Here is a 17,586-nt window from a genome sequence, read left to right as displayed (position 1 = left end):
TTGTCTTTAACCAAGCTAATGTCATACAGGCTTCATCTCTTCACTAAACACCCAGGACGACAATGAGCTCTATACGGCCAGTAACCGGATACATTCGAGACAGAACACCTTGGTTTGTGTCTAGCTCAAAGGACATGGCCGCGACAGCAGTGCTGTCAATTGAGATAGGATTAACGGATCTACAACGACGAAAACAGCTAGATTAGCACTTTCAACTTTATCCAAACCACATGTTGAAGGATCCGCTTTTGCGGTGAGTTCATGATGGCGCATCACCAGTGACAGAGGAACGCCAGCAGCTTGATCTGATATGACCATTCTAAAGTCGGCTTTACGGGAGTGGGGGAGTGAAGGAGCTCTTGTCGGGATTCTCGGATGCGGATGGCAACCGTCCATCCATTAAACAAAACAAGAATTATCGAAAATAAAACAGACATTCTGTTGGGTTTTTTCTTTCTTTGAAAAACAGCTCGCCCCAGGCAGATATCTCGCAACATTTTCAAGTGGTTTTCGATGATAGTCCTAGGCAACTTTTCAAAGATCCAACAGTTACAACCGGCCGATGAATAAGGAATTCTAAGGTCAATTTTACAGGAGTACGGAATACGAGCTTGAGTGGTTAACGATAAGGGCTCCTCCGCGTCATACATTTTCTCCTCTTTTTACGTTTCTTTTTTCTGAATGTAGCCCTTAGAGAGGGCGGCGATGAGAAGAGATAGTATTGCAGGGATTACCTCCGAGCTCATCTTTTCGGTACACATATTCTTAGCAATGCAGTATTGCCAAGCACTGACATATCATACTTAACATTGGTTGACCTATCGAGTGTAGCCTCTATTAAGGACAGGAGGTTTCAAGTGTCATCCGTATCCAATAACAAAGTCACAGATATCAATACCAAGCCTCCAAATCACGACTGCATTCCTCACCTCATAAAATATTATTTTAACGTCATATGTACCAATATATCTACCTTCCCCGAGTCTATGGATTGAGTTCATGAAAGTTTAACCCCGCAACATCACTAGCCTCATACGGAAGTTTCAGGAGCATTCCATACAATAATTTTGTGAGGAATGGAACAGAGACCGGGGCAAAAAATGGCTGCGTCCAAAAATCTCAGAATGGTGTTGCCTCTCCAAATCATCTGGCTACTGCATAAATTTAACCCTTGTACCCCAGGCCCACGCGCTCTTCCATCTCACAGAATTTTCTGTAGATGATATATATAAGTAATCTTTGGTCGCACAGCGTCATCATGCGACAGTTCGCGATGCTCACATGCCAGAAATACAGTACGAAAAAAGAGGATGTCTACTATGTACTGGATTAACATTTTTCGTAGGGCCTTGCACTCTGATTGGTCGACAGCGACAGGGGTATTTAGTAAGCACGACACATCAAAGTACTGAGCACTCACGAGAGGAGGAGGATATATGGGGCCGAAGGCCCCTCATGATTGTAGAGGGAGAATTAAATTTTATTTGATACCCATAATCCAACGTATTACTCGCGGTCGCGAGTTGGCACACCCCTAGTAATAGGTACTGTACCAATACGGAATTGTGCAAAACTTCCGAATTAAATCGGAATCCTAACTATTATACCGTAGCAATACCGTAACAATACTGGATCCACCCGCTTTTTTGGTACTGTACTATTGATCTTGTGCAGTGAACTCTATCTCACAATGACCCCACCAAAACAAACTTTGTGGCTCAAATAAGGTACTGGGCGTGTTTATATTGAAGTATAATAAGTAGTATATTAGGCCTGTGCACCGTAAAGTACTGTACTCTAGGTACGAAAATCTGGACAGCCGCAAGGAAATATGACAATAGGGTTAGCCCTAGAATTAGGGTTAGGTGAAAGTCATCCGTTGACCTCTGTTCAATACCAAGCTGGCATGACATAAGGCTTTGTGTACCGCATTTATTTAATGGTTTTCTCGTCCCTTATGAGATTATTTCTCTTCAAGGTTCGAGGGGCGCACTAGACAGTTAAATAGGCACTTTAATCAAGTATCCCATAAACCGTTGAAACAATGCTAACGCCTCTTTCACAAGGCCCAGACGTGGCTGGAGCCAATAATATAATAGCTGTGTTGATCTCTTACTCGATTTTGCTGCGGCCTCTTGTTTCACAAGAGAGGTGGTTTATGGATAGCTAGTTCACGTGATGAATCATGAAATATCACTCGTATAACACCTAGCTACTTCGACTTTTTTTTTTTTTTTTTTTCTCATTAATTGTATGCAGATAGCTACTTTGACCTTAACAGTACTACATGTATGGAGCGGTAAATGTGTCAAAAGTAATTTTACCAACAGTAGTAAATTATTTACCACCGGTGGTATAAGCACTGAATTTCAGTCATTGTATCTGCACGCTATCCTACATTAGTACATTTCCACCAGTATAAACACTGAGTTTCGGACTTTATGCTGCGCTATACTAAATAAGTAAATGTTCAATCATTAATGCCAAAACTTATGAAAATTTCCCACCGGTGGTGAAATACTGGTATTATTTTCACCACCGGTGGTGAAGTAATTTACTACCGTTGGTAAAATTACTTTTGACACATTTACCGCCCCATACTACATGTAGTTATAGCTCGATTCAAGTCTTGATTTGAGAAGTTAGTATGTATCAAACGATAATATTTCCTCACTATGAAATATATATACTGATACTGACCATAACTACGATAATGATGCCCGGATCCGCCACTTGAATTGATTAGAATATTGCCATAGGAACTGTGAGATTATTCTCGGACTGTTGTTCCGAAAAAAAAAAAAAAAAAAAAAAAAACTAAATAGTTTCAAAACGCCGATAATTATCTATTCACCAAAACGCTAGATCTCTCCCTATTCCCTGGGGTGTCGAATTCCCGGCATTAACCAACGCATTTTTAATCATGGAAGTAGATCTCCTTAATAAGCGTCTAAAAGATTCCCACGGTCCCCTATGGATGACTAGCTCCCAATTATAGAGCCACGGGATCGAGGGCTATTGACAGACAAGAGCATAGGATCCGGGGAGTGTTGGGGGACGTGATAGATACAAATCCGATATATAACCGAGTAAACCGTTGATATCGATATCACGGACTTGATTTATAATGCCCGCAATACTACAGACACATTTGAGGTTGGGTCAAGTATGAATGTAGGTCGCTTAGGTTCTACACTGCTAACCAAGTCGCCTAAAGTCGGCGGTATGGACTGTTGAACGACTGGCCTTTTAATTCAGCACGAGATCTTTGTAAGACGTGACTTTATGAGCGGAGTGCAGTTTCTATCCATCAACCAAATTGCTCCGCTAGCTGGCTTAAGTAGGGTACCCTGTCCTCCGAGTCCGTGGGGGGTAACAGGCAGTCGAACCGTTCACAAAGACTCTACTAAGTTATGTGGTGAAGAGTCAAGGTCCTTCCCAAGACTCTTCTATATCCTGGTGATTCTGGAGGTATGGGCCCTCTTACAGCTTCCATCAGATCTCTTGGCTTCAGTTCCAGACTTTTCATCATACTGTGCATGGGAGCAAGATGCTCTGCAATTAAACACTCTGCGTGTTCCAATTTCTGATATTCGACAGGACAGCTAAGCCGGCGCCAAGATGCACGGGAATCCCTAGCCCAGTTTGTTGGTCAGTAGATGCCGGTTTCTACGCTTGGAGGGACAGGAAGAAATGGGCTTGGGGGTTCGAGCTTTAGTATTCTTGGACGATCTTAGCGGTAACGCTCTTCTACATATGCATCTCCCGTATGGGAGGGTCATCTTAAGGCCCCTAGAGTTACACTGAGGTCGGGCGTATATACAGTCACCTCGAGCTGTGTACCTGCCGGGCCAATTGTGTGGGAAATACAGTACTCTGTCTATCAGGCTTCGTAAAGCAGTACCCTCTTCGTGAACGGCTCGAAGGCTTACTATATAATCTGCTATACAGCGGGAGACTTAGTGAATTACAAGTGAGAATAGGTATGAATATAGGTAGGATAACTATCAAATGATCGGGCTCGAGGGCCTACCATGAGTTAGATAGTATAGGGGGAGAGCTCAGTTTCTGGCTCCACTAAGTACTTGGTGAATGGAGTAAGTCAAATTCCAACTTGGTAAGCGTGTAAACCTGTTCGATGTTGAGTTGGCTTTGTTAACCGAATTCCCAATTTGCCAGCTGCAGTGGGGCAACTTGGTCATTGGTCAACAGGGCTGATCTGCAGAATCAACAGAACTCTAACTTCATCGGGGAACTTAAGTAGACTTAGCAGATCCGGGAGCTAGCATATTGCATGTATCCCAACCATCAATAACTACACATATATGTACATCGAATATCGAAACATCCAGACCTCTCCGTCTGCAATGACCGGGCCTACTGCGCTATTAAGCATCAATGGGGCCTATTATCTGTAGTGGCAAATGCGCATCTATATGTTTTAACTATACGGCAAGAACGTTACGGGCTTAAATTAAAACTGCTGTCATACCATTCCTGCCGGCTAACACAGGCTTAAGAGAATTAATCCCCTAACTTTACAGTTACCCAGATCATCCTCGGCTACACCATCAAAATCTTCTCCTTCTGAGTATAAGAGTCCTTTTCCACCGCACTTCATTTCGAACGGTAGTTATATCGTGATTGACAGCCATAAACCACGCCCAAGTAGCTACACATGGAGTTTCTGACGATCTGAGAATTCTATGTTCCCTTCCCGACTTGAACGGCTTTGTATTTCTTGGTGGATCATACTAGTGGCACTCGCTGCAGTCATTTAGGACTCCCCCAAGCGTTATGAACAAGGTTCGTGATTTCCTCTTCATCTTTCGAGTCCCTGAAAAGTCTCACGGTGGGTTAATCCTCTTTTGCTTAATAATGTCGTCTATAGAAGGAGAAAAGGATCATAGCACTTGGACCACTCTTATCTCGCCATTTCATGGAGAATCCGGGCCTAATCAACTTAGTAAGTGGATCGGAATGAGAAGGGAGGGAAAGGACAAAAATAAGCCATAAAAAGGAGGTGAGCTTATGATGCACCCGAAAACCTGCGCCCTTCTGGAGGTAATTTCAATAAATTTATTGATATGCTTGGCAACGAATATTAATCATGAATGATCACTCGACTTCCGGCTCTCAATAATGGTTTCCTCTGGAGGTTTCAATACCATTTTGATAGAAATTAACTATCAGTAAATATAAATTAGAGCTTAAATGCATTCAATGCCTTAACAGCTCGCTACCACCCTTCCTCCCCTTTTGTCTAGCTCCCGTGCACGTGGTGCGCTGTGATTGTATGTTTTGGAACGAGGCAAATCGCGCTGATATGGCTAGGCGCAGGAATTGGAATTTGGGATTTTGAATTGGCTTATCAACCATCAACCCTTTATAAGTCGGGGCTTATCTAATTCTCGCTATCAAAGGTCTGATATTTTACCTGTAAAAGATATCATTGACACCGCAAGTCTCGCTATTTAGCACCCTTCGAACTTCGCGCCTTTAGATTACCGGTCACTACCTCTAGCTCTATATAAGGATGGCATGATATCTGCTGGGAGAGGTAGACCGTCGGCCAGAGAACAAAAGGAAATACACCTTTGAATTTTGCAAATTACCAGAGATTCTGATCTTTACAAATATCTTAACGCAAGGTCATCAATACTTCATAAACGAAATGCACCCTCCGATTGCCAAGGCAGTGAGACTTATCATCGTGGATAGGCAGCTTGGTGACTTTCGGTTTTAAGGGTCATGAGACGCTTGCGACAATGCGTAGTATTATAGAGCCCCTATCACGCATTAGAGGTCATAACCGTAAGGGCTATCACGGATGCTATCTCTAGGTCTTTACATATAAATACCGCTCATCAGCTTCACGCCCTTAAAACTAACGTATCTCGGCCTGTATTTCCAGTGATGGTACATATATGCACATACGTATGTGCGAAGCTTGCTACTTGACGTACTTGTATCTACACATATTCATTTTCATGTTGGCTCCCTCCTAGTCTCGGGGTAAATCATCTCTACATACATACTAACTTACATGTAGTCTTTGTGGTAAACTCGACTAATGGAAATGCCTCCTGGTGTGATGAGTAAATTGTAAAAGTCTTGATTTTTGTGACTTATAACCCAGAGCTGTTTTAATCCCTCCTCGCAGAATTTTCGAAATTAAAGTGTCAAATAGGAAGTACTGACAGAGGAGCGATCAAAATAAAGTCATGGTGGCATATTCTTATCGCTATAGATATACAATTTCCCTCTCACCTCTTTTAAACCCCATAGTACTGCTTCCGGGGCAGTCCATAGCCGGTGGTGATGGGCACGAGCCCGGGGTAGAGCTCGAGCTGGCCCGGGTTGTGGAGGCAAAAGCTCGAGCTCCCATGTTTATACCTAAAAATAGACCTTCAAGTAAGTCGACATATAGAATTTCTATTCAGGATGAATAATGGGGGATATATTTCATACAAACCGCCCAGCTGTGTCTTTCTCGAATCGTTACTACAATAATGTTTTACCAGGCTCAAGCTTTTTGGACATGGGCTCGGGCTGGCTCGGGCTCGTCAGTGAGAGCTCGATCTCGAGCTCAAAGCTCGCGCCCGCTCGGCTCGTGCCCATCACCACTAGCCGGTTACCACTCAGCAACACGCCCCTCCTCCTTGAGTCCACTGGTTCTTCCGATTCAAAGGAATTCTGAATCGGGAATACGTCTCTTTCACCGGTTCCCCGTTTCCATTTTGGGGGACGGAGCCCGGCGAAGCTACGGCTGGACCGATCGGTGGTGGGTTAGGGTTTCTTTCTTTTTTTAATTTTGTTATCATTAGGTAGGGTTTAGTAAAGTATTTACATGTAATTGAATTTCGGGGACAAAAACATACTCTTTTTGCAGCTCCGTTAAGTGACAGAAGAAACTCAAGACTTTCTCAGTTGACTGTGACTTATTTCTGCAATCACAGGCAGTTGTCTTTATAACTGGTGGGCCGTGCGCGGGCTTCTAGGTGTACCTACATACACCAGAGGTAATATTATATAATCCTCTACCGGAAATATTACGGCGGCATACCAATGTGATAAATATAGTATATTGACCGTAGTTGTGAAAAATTTAACTTCTGATACCTGTTCCATCCTTCCCCAATCGACCAGCTCCCTCCAGACCAAGCCTTTCAATCTGGCCCAGCACAGCCAGAATACAAGGGCGACTAAACCACCCAAGGCACTAGGCCTATACCCCCCACCCCCCTATGTTTGAGGCTAGCTGCGTGCCAGGTAAGGCTGTTTGAGCGCTTAGACTCAAATATCTACTCGTCCCACATGCTTCAACTCAAAACACTGATTTGGACACAATCCTATGGAACGCCCCCACTTAGCTAACGCTGGACGGGGGTTGGAGTTGTCACATAACGTCAACTGGCATATCATCGATCGAGAATCATTGCAGATCTACAGGGATCCATCTGGCGAGTGACATTATGTGATGCAAATACATAATCGGTTAGAAAAATAAATTGATTTGTTGCTATCACAATGGCCATCATCATCCCTAATATTAGAGTTGTTGTTTGGGTATGCATATCTAAAGCTCACTAACTTCAATCGAGCTACTTGAGGCAAATCGAGTAGAACGGTTGATCAGTTCTGAAACAAGCAAGGGTTGTTTTATCGTTGCAGGGGATCAATCAAAAACCTCAATGAATACACTCATACTTCCAAAAATTAAATATACGAAGTATGCATATATACTTAAAAGGGTCAAGTGGACCTTGAAACGATTAAACCTTTTTGGGCAGCGAAAGTAAACCTCCAGAAGACAATTCATAAAACCCATACATACAGATATAAAGATCGCAAAGAACACCCCCAAAAATACAAAATAACAATAAGGAAGGTAGACTTTTTTTTCGTACACACCCTTTCCCCAGAATACTAGACAAAAGATCCTAACCGAAGTAAAGCAAAATGAAATTTTTGTAAAAAGGAAACAGCGATAAGCCCTCAAAACATAATTTAAACCTTGTAAATCTATTTTAGTTTAGTATTTTGTCTGCCTCTCGTGTTGGGTGAAGATGCCATCAGGGTATCTGGCCTTGAGAGCGGCTTTTCGCATCTTGTCCTTATCGGGATCATAGGCCAAGAACTCGTGAAGGGCTTTGCCGGCAGGCACCATTGGCAGAACGGGCACCTTTTTCTGTAATGTGTTAGAAATTTACTTTGAGGAGAAAATAGTTCGAAGATGAGATGGAACTTACGTCAACAACAACTTCCAACAGCACTGGTCCATCATACTCAAGCAGCTCCTTGATTGCGCCGGGTATTTCCTCAATCTTTGTGGCCCTCATACCCTTAAGCCCCATAGCATCGGCCAACTTGACGAAGTCAGGATTCTTTTGATGGGTCCATGAGTAACGGTCCTCATAGAATAAACTCTGCCACTGTGTGACCATTCCCTGCTCTTCGTTGTTCAAAATAATAATCTTAACACCAACGTTGAACTGAACAGCAGTCGAGAGCTCTGAGAGGGTCATGCTAAAACTGGCATCACCATCGATATCGACAACAATAGCCTCAGGACATGCGACCTTTGCACCAATAGCGGCAGGAAGACCGAATCCCATAGTTCCGAGCCCACCAGAAGTGACCATTGTACGAGGACTTCTCCACCTAAAGTGCTGAGCAGCCCACATCTGATGTTGACCCACACCTGTTGCAATGATGGTCTTCTTGTCAAGTGCCGCAGTCTGCCTGCTCAGTTCCTCGATAACGGATTGGGGCTTGATCATAGATCCGGGGGATTCCTTCTCGTAGGCGAAAGGGAAACGTTTCTTCCAATCATTGATCTGGGTAAACCATTCGGGACGGTCGACAATAGATTCAACGTGGGGCATAAGGAGACTCAGGTTATTTGCAACGTCACCCTCAACGGCCTCGGTGGCTTGGACGACTTTGTTGATGTTCTTGGGCAAGATCTCAAAATGCACAATACCACCACGTCCCTCGGAGGCAGCAATCTTGGCGTTGGGTGCGAATTCTAAAGTCTCCCGTTAGTTTTTCTTCTTTTCTCTGTTCTGATGGGCGGAACTTACTTGCGACGTTACCGGTAACGCGGTCATCGAATCTCGCACCGAGAGCGATAATCAAATCGGCCTCTTGCATAGACAAGTTGGCATAAGGAGATCCGTGCATTCCCAGCATGTGTAGAGACTTGGGGTCAAGCTCATCGAAACCACCCAATCCCTGTAGAGTTGTTGTGACAGGAATCTTTGCCTTCTCTGCGAATGCGGCCAAAATTTCCGGTCCTTCGGGTCGCTCAATAATTCCTGCTCCGGCGTAGATAATTGGCTTTTTTGCCATGTTGACAAGACGTGCGACCCTTTGGATTGAGGCATCCAGACGCCTCTTACTGGCCTCCTTTGCAGCAATAGATGCGGCGGAAGGGTGCGCTGGCAAATCAGAATGCACTGGGATAGCCTTCCGCAAAATACCGGCGGTAACATCTTTGGGAAGATCTACAAGAACGGGCCCAGGACGGCCAGATGTCGCAATCTCAAAAGCTTCATTGATGCGGCGAGGAAGTTCTGCAACGTTCTTGACCATAACATTCCATTTCGTGCAGGCACGGGAGATGCCGATGACATCGGCCTCTTGGAAAGCATCGGTACCAATTGCAGAAGTTGGAACTTGACCACAGAACACAACGAGAGGTGTCCCATCACTAAGAGCGTCCTGTATGGGGGTAATTACGTTGGTTGCTCCAGGTCCAGAAGTCACAAGTACGACTCCGGGTTTTCCTGAGGCCCGTGCATAACCCTCAGCCATATGGCCAGCACCCTGCTCATGGCGGGGCATAATGAAATCAAAATGCGGTGAGTTGTAGATGGCGTCAAACACGGGGAGAATAGCTCCACCGGCGTATCCAACTAAGAATCATGACTGCAGTCAGTAAAAATGGAACAAAACTGCAACAAGATCTACAAAAGCTTGGTTTCACATACAGATATGCTTGACATCATGTCGTAGCATCATCTCGTGGAATATCTCGCCTCCAGACATTCCCACGAAGCTAGATTAATTGGGTCAGCCAAAGTCGCAATTGGACACGACATCTGACATGAACTTACGAATCATCCATTTCAGGCGCCTGCCTGGGTTGTAAAGGATGCAAGTCATGAGCTGCGGGTTGAGAAGCGCTCGGAGGATCTTGGTTGAATGATGGAGACGGCACGGGCCGGTTTCTGCAGGTCCCCCAACGATGAGTCAGAATTCACCCTATCAATTCTTTATGCAGCTTAAGAACAAAGTTTGCGGGGACGCATAAAGAAAAAAAATATGGACAGTGAAAAACACTTACACAGCAGCAGCAGTGGTCGATTGATTCCGTGAGATATCTGTTGTCTTACTTCGCGACAATCCACCCGAACGAGAGTACGGCGATAAAGCAGCAGGGGCTGCAGTTGTCGAAAAGCAGCTCTTGCTGACATTCTGAGGGCGGACAGCTCTGAAAGAAGCTCGGACGGCAGCAGTTCTGAGCATGTTGGGCAATTCGCTGCGTAGGGAAACCCAATTACAAAAAGGGAAACAAAAAGAATGAGCGAATTAACAATTGAGGGGAGTTGGTTGTGGTTGAAAGAATGGAAGGAAGGAGGATCGATTGAACGATGAACGATGAAGGGTGTGGGGGAGAAAAGGTCGATGTCGCCAGAGGAGGAGGCGAGAGAAGTTTTTTTTTACGTTTCACTGGAAGGGTTAGAGTCATACCCCACAACCGGACCCATGGCAACAGTCTAGAATAAACGGCAATAGGAATTGATACACCGAGGTTTAACGGGAAATTAACATTGTGTTCCGCCAATATATTAACTTTTGCCCAGAGAATTGTTACAGTGAAGTTTCAATGCATTGATTAATACATATCCTCATTGCCTGTTAACGCGAGAGAATCTCCCGGTCACATATTCTTATTACACTCAGCATTTGCGTGCATTTAACTTTGGGACAAGAGGCAATTGCCAGGCGCGAGAAGGAAGGAAACAAAGAAAATTGCAAGCCAAAATTAAAAACTGACACATGTAACTGGTGATCTGCTTGCTCTTGTAAGCAAGGGAAAAAAATCAAAACCCTAACCCATACCAAGATTCCAGGGCCGCCCAGACCTCCAGGAAATCCACGACTGGGCCATTAACCGAAGGACCAAGGAATGTCTCAAGCCAGGTCAATCATCAAGAAACAGATTTTTCGTAGTCTCACCTTGCAACGAATCATTGACCTTAGTGCTCTTATTAAGCATTCATTGGAGCCAACTCAAGCCACCGGAGCTCCCTAACTCTGTGCAAGACCTGCCTTTCAATCAAATTACTCTATGTATGTACATGTATATATGTGCTGTTCGGTTCCGCCTTATGTAAAAGCCAGCCGACAGAGATCCCGGGACGCGGCCGGCCCGAATGCATATCCCCCGTGCTTCTGCTGCGTGCAGCGTGGCATGGTCCCCGGAGTCCTCAGAATGGTCCAGTGTGACTGGACTGGTGGACCTTTGCTGGCAGTGGCCGCTGATGCTGCAACGGGCACAGGCAGGGTAACTACAGCAGGCGATAGGTCCGCCAAGCTGTTCACGCCAGCAACCAAGCAACGCCACCTCTATGGGCAAAAATAGACCCCTGACCTCCGTCACTGTATTCATTTCCACTAGGACTGCCAACAGCGACGTACCTACGGCATCGCATTGATCGCGACTTATTCCATCAGACACAGTAGATTCGTTCACCCTGAAAGCAATCAATCATCCCCAGCTTCAAGTTTTTTCTCCCCGTCTGCAGTTCTCCGTCTACACTTGACCGCCGGAAAAGTTAGGTGCTCAAATACCTCAGTACCAAACTGCTAAGCGGAACGTGTCCTCTCCAACCTCAAAGAGCTATCCACCCAACCGCATCAAGCCTCCCACCCCCCCTCTACCATTAACCATTAACGAACCGAGAGAAGGACAACAAAACAAAAATATACGCAGGCACAATAATCACATCCGCCCCCCCGTTCGGAAATCTTTGTTTCATCCGTGGGCTACCCAGGGCAAGTCTGTGAATAAGTAAAAAAAAAACCAATTATTTATTAAAAAAACGCCATCATGAATATCTTTCGAGTCACGGGAGATCTCTCCCATCTCATATCCATCTTCATCCTACTGCAGAAGATGCGAACATCGAAGGTGTGCAATTGCAGTCCCCTTCCAATACACATATAGTCTGAAATTTTCGGTTTCTGTTTCGTCCGGTTTCGGCTGGCTGATATTCGGAGGGGTTTGTTTAAGAGTTGCGCAGGGATTTCGTTCAAGTCCCAAGTATTGTATCTCACAGTCTATGTCACTCGGTACTTAGGTAGGCGGAAGCTCCCCCACGCGCGAGCAATCTTCCTATACTCCCGTCACGACGATAGATGCTGCGCGTCTACTCCGTGTGTAGTTTTCGGGAAGAAAAAACAAGTGCTGACCACGCATGTTAACAGACCTTCTATGGACTTTCAATCACTCGACATACAACACCTTGATGAAGATCATCTTCATCGCCTCCGCCGGATACACAATTTACCTGATGATGAATGACTTTAAGCCAACGCACGATCCAAACATAGACACTTTCAAGGTTCAGTACCTGATTGGTGGATCGGCGATTCTGGCAGTTCTGTTTCCATATAGGTGGATACCATCAGAGGTATTTGACCCACTCATTTAAACGGGGGGATTAGGGTGTCAGATTTCGTAGTTTCTCGAGATCGCGGCGCCGGTGCGATTAGTTCCGGTGGCCCTGATACTGCCGTTTCTTCACTCCCGTGGGTGAATTGCTGGTAGTTTCGAAAGTTTTGAAAGTGCCAGGCTGATGGGTTTATTTTGGGTTACCCTCTCGGTAGATTCTGTGGACCTTTAGTATCTGGCTCGAAAGCGTCGCCATTCTCCCTCAACTTTTTATGGTTCAACGAACAGGCGAAGCCGAAACTATAACGACTCATTACCTATTTGCGCTGGGTGCATATAGGGCCTTGTATATACCGAACTGGATCTACCGTTATTTTACGGAAAATTGGCACGTCGATCCCATCGCTACGTTGGCTGGTATCATCCAAACAATCCTTTACTCGGATTTCTTTTACATCTACTACACCAAGTATGATTGACCCTTTCCATTCGTACCTTTCTTATCCCTTTTGCCCCACGTACCCTCCACCCCACGTACCCCTCCGTACCCCTCCAACCTTCCCCTGAATACATACTTTCGTATCAAACGCCCTGTCGATCATCGGTCGATTGATAGGTTAAGCTTTTGCAACAAGACTAATGGCCGTGCTTTCGCAAATCAACAGGGTGTTTAAGGGTAAGAAGTTCGAGCTTCCGGTTTAGAATACCGTGAGTGTGGGTCCGCGCTCCCACTCCTGAGGCTCGCTTGCTTGTTTCCGCGTAGTGTGTGTGCTGTTTCTTGGAACGAACGTGGTATGGTAGCATGGTGTGTGATAGAATGTCAACTGGTGGGAGAATCAATAAAGTTTAGGGAGTGAACGGGATACGAAGCTAGAAAAAAACGGCGGGGAAGAAAAGGAAGCAGCAGATTCAATGAAAATAAGAAAAAGTAAAAATAAAAACACTTTGCTGAAACTGCTCTGCGCATGCGCTGCGTGCGGTCGCGTTTTACCAGGTGCCATGCACCAAGTTTGGAAATAGATCAAGAGGCGAGGTGGGAGAGCCCGGGGTATGGCGCGCCGAGAGATTTGACGGGCAGACAAGAGGGTGTGCAGGCACTGTATTTTTATGTCCGATGGCTGGTTCAGGCCCAAAATGCGGGGAACTAGAGGGTGTGGTGCCGGCTTTTGCACACTGCGAGGCACTACATACAGACCGCTGCCTTTCTTTGGGCTTCGGAACACCTAAAAAAGAAAAGATTGGGGAACCAAAAAAATTAGTTGCAGTAACTCAGGGGGTCATGCTTATTTTCTTTTCTTTTGCTGTGCACCGCGGGGCGCCTTGCCATGGGAAGGAGGAACGAGGATGAGCTGTAATGCTTCACTTTTGGAGTACATGATATTTTTCTTTTTCTGCTCTGTTCAGGGCTTTTTTTTCTTTTCTTGGGGGGTCGGTTTTCGAATTTTGGGTTTCAGTGTCTCGTAGGGGCGTGCTTGATCTTGTCTGGAATGAAGGCAGAAAAGGCTGCGACGAAGCATGTGAATTCCATTCTCTCGGTATCAAAAGGTAAGTCTGAATGTGATATGGCCATGGGAAAACTAAGTATGTAACTTTTTTTTTTTTAGTTATCGGATCCTCAGAAGGGGTTCAATGCTTCTAGAGAAAAGCAATCAACTGGGGGTAGAAGTAGGCTACCCGCATTGATGTACTCAACCGTTCCTTCCGTCCCAGGGTTACGAGTAATGAGAATCAGATGAAAGGAAGCAAAAATAAAAATAAAAAATAAAAAAGAGATCAAGCCCGGGTTCAGAAACCGGGAAGAAGCAAATAAAAAGTATCAAATATTTAGTTGCCAACGAGGTTCTGGATTACTACTAGTATTACTAGAGTAGCAAGTATACCAAATATTACTTGCCAAGGCTCCAAAGATTCAGTAGCGAAAATAGGTAATCACACAACAGCCAACCACAGTGCTGTGGACGTTCATCCTATCTTTCGGACCGGGGAAGAGGGAAGGGCACAGACGGGGAAAGGTGATAGGGCTGCCTGTGTCTCTATTTGGTTTTGGTGGTCTCGGCCCTTTTAGCGGCCCTGGCGGTGGGGAGAACCGAGAAGGGTTATGCCATGGTGCTGAGCTGTACTCTACACAACGGGCAAGCCAGCACAATTATGCTCCTGGTCCGATTTCCAAACGGTTACTCGATGTCTGATGCTGCTGGTTTAATGATGGACAGGGGAATAAAAATAAAAAGCGCCATTAGCGAGCAGGAAGGAATCCACTGCCGTCGATCATCGGTAGGCAACAGAGACGAAAAAAACGAAGGAAGAACGGGCAGCCGAAAATTTGTCGGGGATTGAAGAGGCGAAACGGGCTCGTTATCCACCAGGGGCGCGCGAAAGCGGCCCCCGGGGGGGGGGGGGGAGCCACAGCTCATGTATCTATGCGCACAATCGATCCATCTAATCCAGCCGCATGATTTGCATGTGAGTTGAAAGATAGAGAGAGGGCTTGTTTCGTGGTTTGAAGAAGAAGCCAGATCTGGATAACTATGTGTTATGTATTTATGTAGGTGTGGATGAGGTGGTGTGTGGTGTTTAGGTGGTGTGTAAGGCATGATGTACGTGTGTATGTAAGTAGTTAAACAGAAAGACAGGATGCGAATTAGACCGGGAATGGGAAAACTATGCGTGTGTGGGGAGGAAGCCTAGATACTCCGATTAGGGATCTGGTGAGAGTTGGGGGTTGTATAGTGGGGGTAAGAATAAGAGTAACAGGTGAGTGAAAAGGTAGGTGCTTTCTTACGAGATGAAGAAAGAGAAGGCATTTGATGTCAACAAAGGATAAACAGAGCAAACACTCCTTTGATAACCTGGCAATTCCGAGATCTGAAATATGTGGATATCATCGTGCGTGGGAGGGACCTTGACTCGTAGTGTGGGGAGATTAGACATGCAATGAACAAGAGGGGAGAGGAAGAAACCGATCGAGTGTTTTGAGACTTTCTGAGCGATTGTCACGATCTCACTGGAGACAAGGTTTGTATAAACGAATCCAATCCAGAGAGGTTTGTGACATTATAAAGAGAGTAAAGATATGGTACGTGTGTGATGGTACATTCAGGCTATCGAGAGTGAAAACTTTCCTCCGAGATCGCAAGTTTTCATTTCTTCAGATCTTAATTCGATTCTCAGTCTGATTCGCTCGCTTGTCTATCGTAGAAGAGGGGTGTGAAAAAAAGGAAAACCGTTGAAAATTGAAGTAAGAACTTCTGGGCTTTTGAAAACGACATTTGTCACTAGAAACCTCAAGTTACACATGGTCAAAATTTGGTAAGAGGTACCTATAGGTATTACTTGCCTGGTGCAATGAGTTATGTATCTACACACAGGTACATAAAGTGCATACTTCCTAATTATACCAAGTAGAGTACTCCGAAGTACGTGTAGGGCGTAATTCTCATATCGTGCTGTTCCAGGTTACGAAGCTGTCCAAAATGGAATAACGTCGATCAAAATTAAGACGTGGACAAAACGTCATGTTTGTTGAATCTTGAAAGGTCACGAAATTGGAATTGTGACAGTTCAGGGAGGACCGTTGATCGTCCCCAGCCGAGTCACGGACGCCGATTCAACTACACCACACTAATCTCCATGATACTCCCACTTCCCTCTCTCTCCAGCGAATCCGGAGGTTTGTGATGTGACGGTGATACGTACTCGGATATCTACTCGAATACTCTACCTACCTCGATTAAAAACTTTATTGCAACATGCACTGGGAATCTATCGCAATAACTGGTATCATGGCAAAGAGACCTCTCTAGCTACGTGAATATCTGCCGTGTTCATGAAACACTCAGCTCAGGTCTGAAATGGCCATCAACATATCGGGATTCCACTCCTGAATGAGAGTCCTGGCGCCGGGAAGCCGAGTGATGAAAGTAAGACTCGGTGTTCAAATTTTGGAAAAGAAGTACCTATGTACATGTAGGTACATGTACTCTAGCATCAATAAGTTTTACCTCCACGCGATATGTAGAGCACCAAAGGACCCCACTCATCCCGCCAATCCACAACCCACCAGTCCACACCCCCCCGTTCAACCCATGCCCCAAATCCTGCAGACAGCACCGGCCTGCAGCCCACCACCAACCCTCCCACTCCCATCCCACCCTCCACTACGCCCACTTCAATTCCTCCCGTGAGGCCAAGCAACGTACTGTACACGCACAGCACGAGCACCGAAACAGCATCCTGAATCCCTCTGCTGCAGAAAGCTCGTCCGCTGTAAGTAACCTGTAGACTAGCCTCTTCTCTGCTCGCTCGCCTGTTGTGTGACAGTAGAACATCCTCCCACCCACTCTCTACTCGGGGAATAAAAATAAAATATACCCATTCCTTCACGCTCGGTTCTCCCGATCATCGTACTCTACTTATCGATAGTTGGCCATCCATCCATTATCACTGATACTGTTATTAGGTCGCCCCAACTTAATAGCTGCCCTATTTCCCGCTTGCTCCTTCCCTCTCTCCCTCTTCCTCTCCTCATACTCAACATCATTACATTATATACTCGAGAGAAGTCCAGGCTCATTCTTTTTATAATCCTGCCTATATACCTACTACATATCCACCCTCATCCTCAACCATCTTCACCAACAAATACATTAAAGCCTGTCCTCTGCCTCTGCCACTTTGAAAGTCCCATCGCACTCGCTTTTAAAGTTTCGCCAATATAGTCGACAAGCATCGGCCAGCCCCACGCTCGTTTAGCTAAAAACACTAACTTCAACAATCATGATGAACACCATGCCAGCTATGGACCGTCATCTCCATAACCTTTCACAATTCGACTTCACCCATCAAGCCGTTTTCACTCTAGCCTGATGTACAATCGCGCTCCCCCACCTGGAAGCCTCATC

At 45.4% G+C, this 17,586-nt stretch overlaps 2 protein-coding genes across 2 annotated transcripts; one reads left to right on the top strand and one right to left on the bottom strand.

The window, feature by feature from the left end:
• Nucleotides 1-6,541: 6,541 nt before the first annotated feature.
• Nucleotides 6,542-6,700, top strand: H6S33_009819 (uncharacterized protein; the record flags this gene model as incomplete). Its single annotated transcript, XM_044841261.1, has 1 exon — nucleotides 6,542-6,700. One exon carries the CDS (start codon nucleotides 6,542-6,544, stop codon nucleotides 6,698-6,700), a length of 159 nt encoding a protein of 52 aa, XP_044687496.1.
• A 1,335-nt stretch (nucleotides 6,701-8,035) lies between these two features.
• H6S33_009818 (uncharacterized protein) lies at nucleotides 8,036-10,533 on the bottom strand (the record flags this gene model as incomplete). Its single annotated transcript, XM_044841260.1, has 6 exons — nucleotides 8,036-8,191; nucleotides 8,253-9,031; nucleotides 9,087-9,920; nucleotides 9,996-10,063; nucleotides 10,122-10,235; nucleotides 10,352-10,533. 6 exons carry the CDS (start codon nucleotides 10,531-10,533, stop codon nucleotides 8,036-8,038), a joined length of 2,133 nt encoding a protein of 710 aa, XP_044687495.1.
• Nucleotides 10,534-17,586: the final 7,053 nt, after the last annotated feature.

Source organism: Morchella sextelata (genome assembly GCF_020137385.1).
Source record: "Morchella sextelata strain SCLS chromosome Unknown scls_32, whole genome shotgun sequence".
Lineage (NCBI taxonomy): Eukaryota > Fungi > Ascomycota > Pezizomycetes > Pezizales > Morchellaceae > Morchella > Morchella sextelata.
Note: the sequence above shows the minus strand (reverse complement) of the source record. Positions and strands in the feature narration are given on the sequence as shown.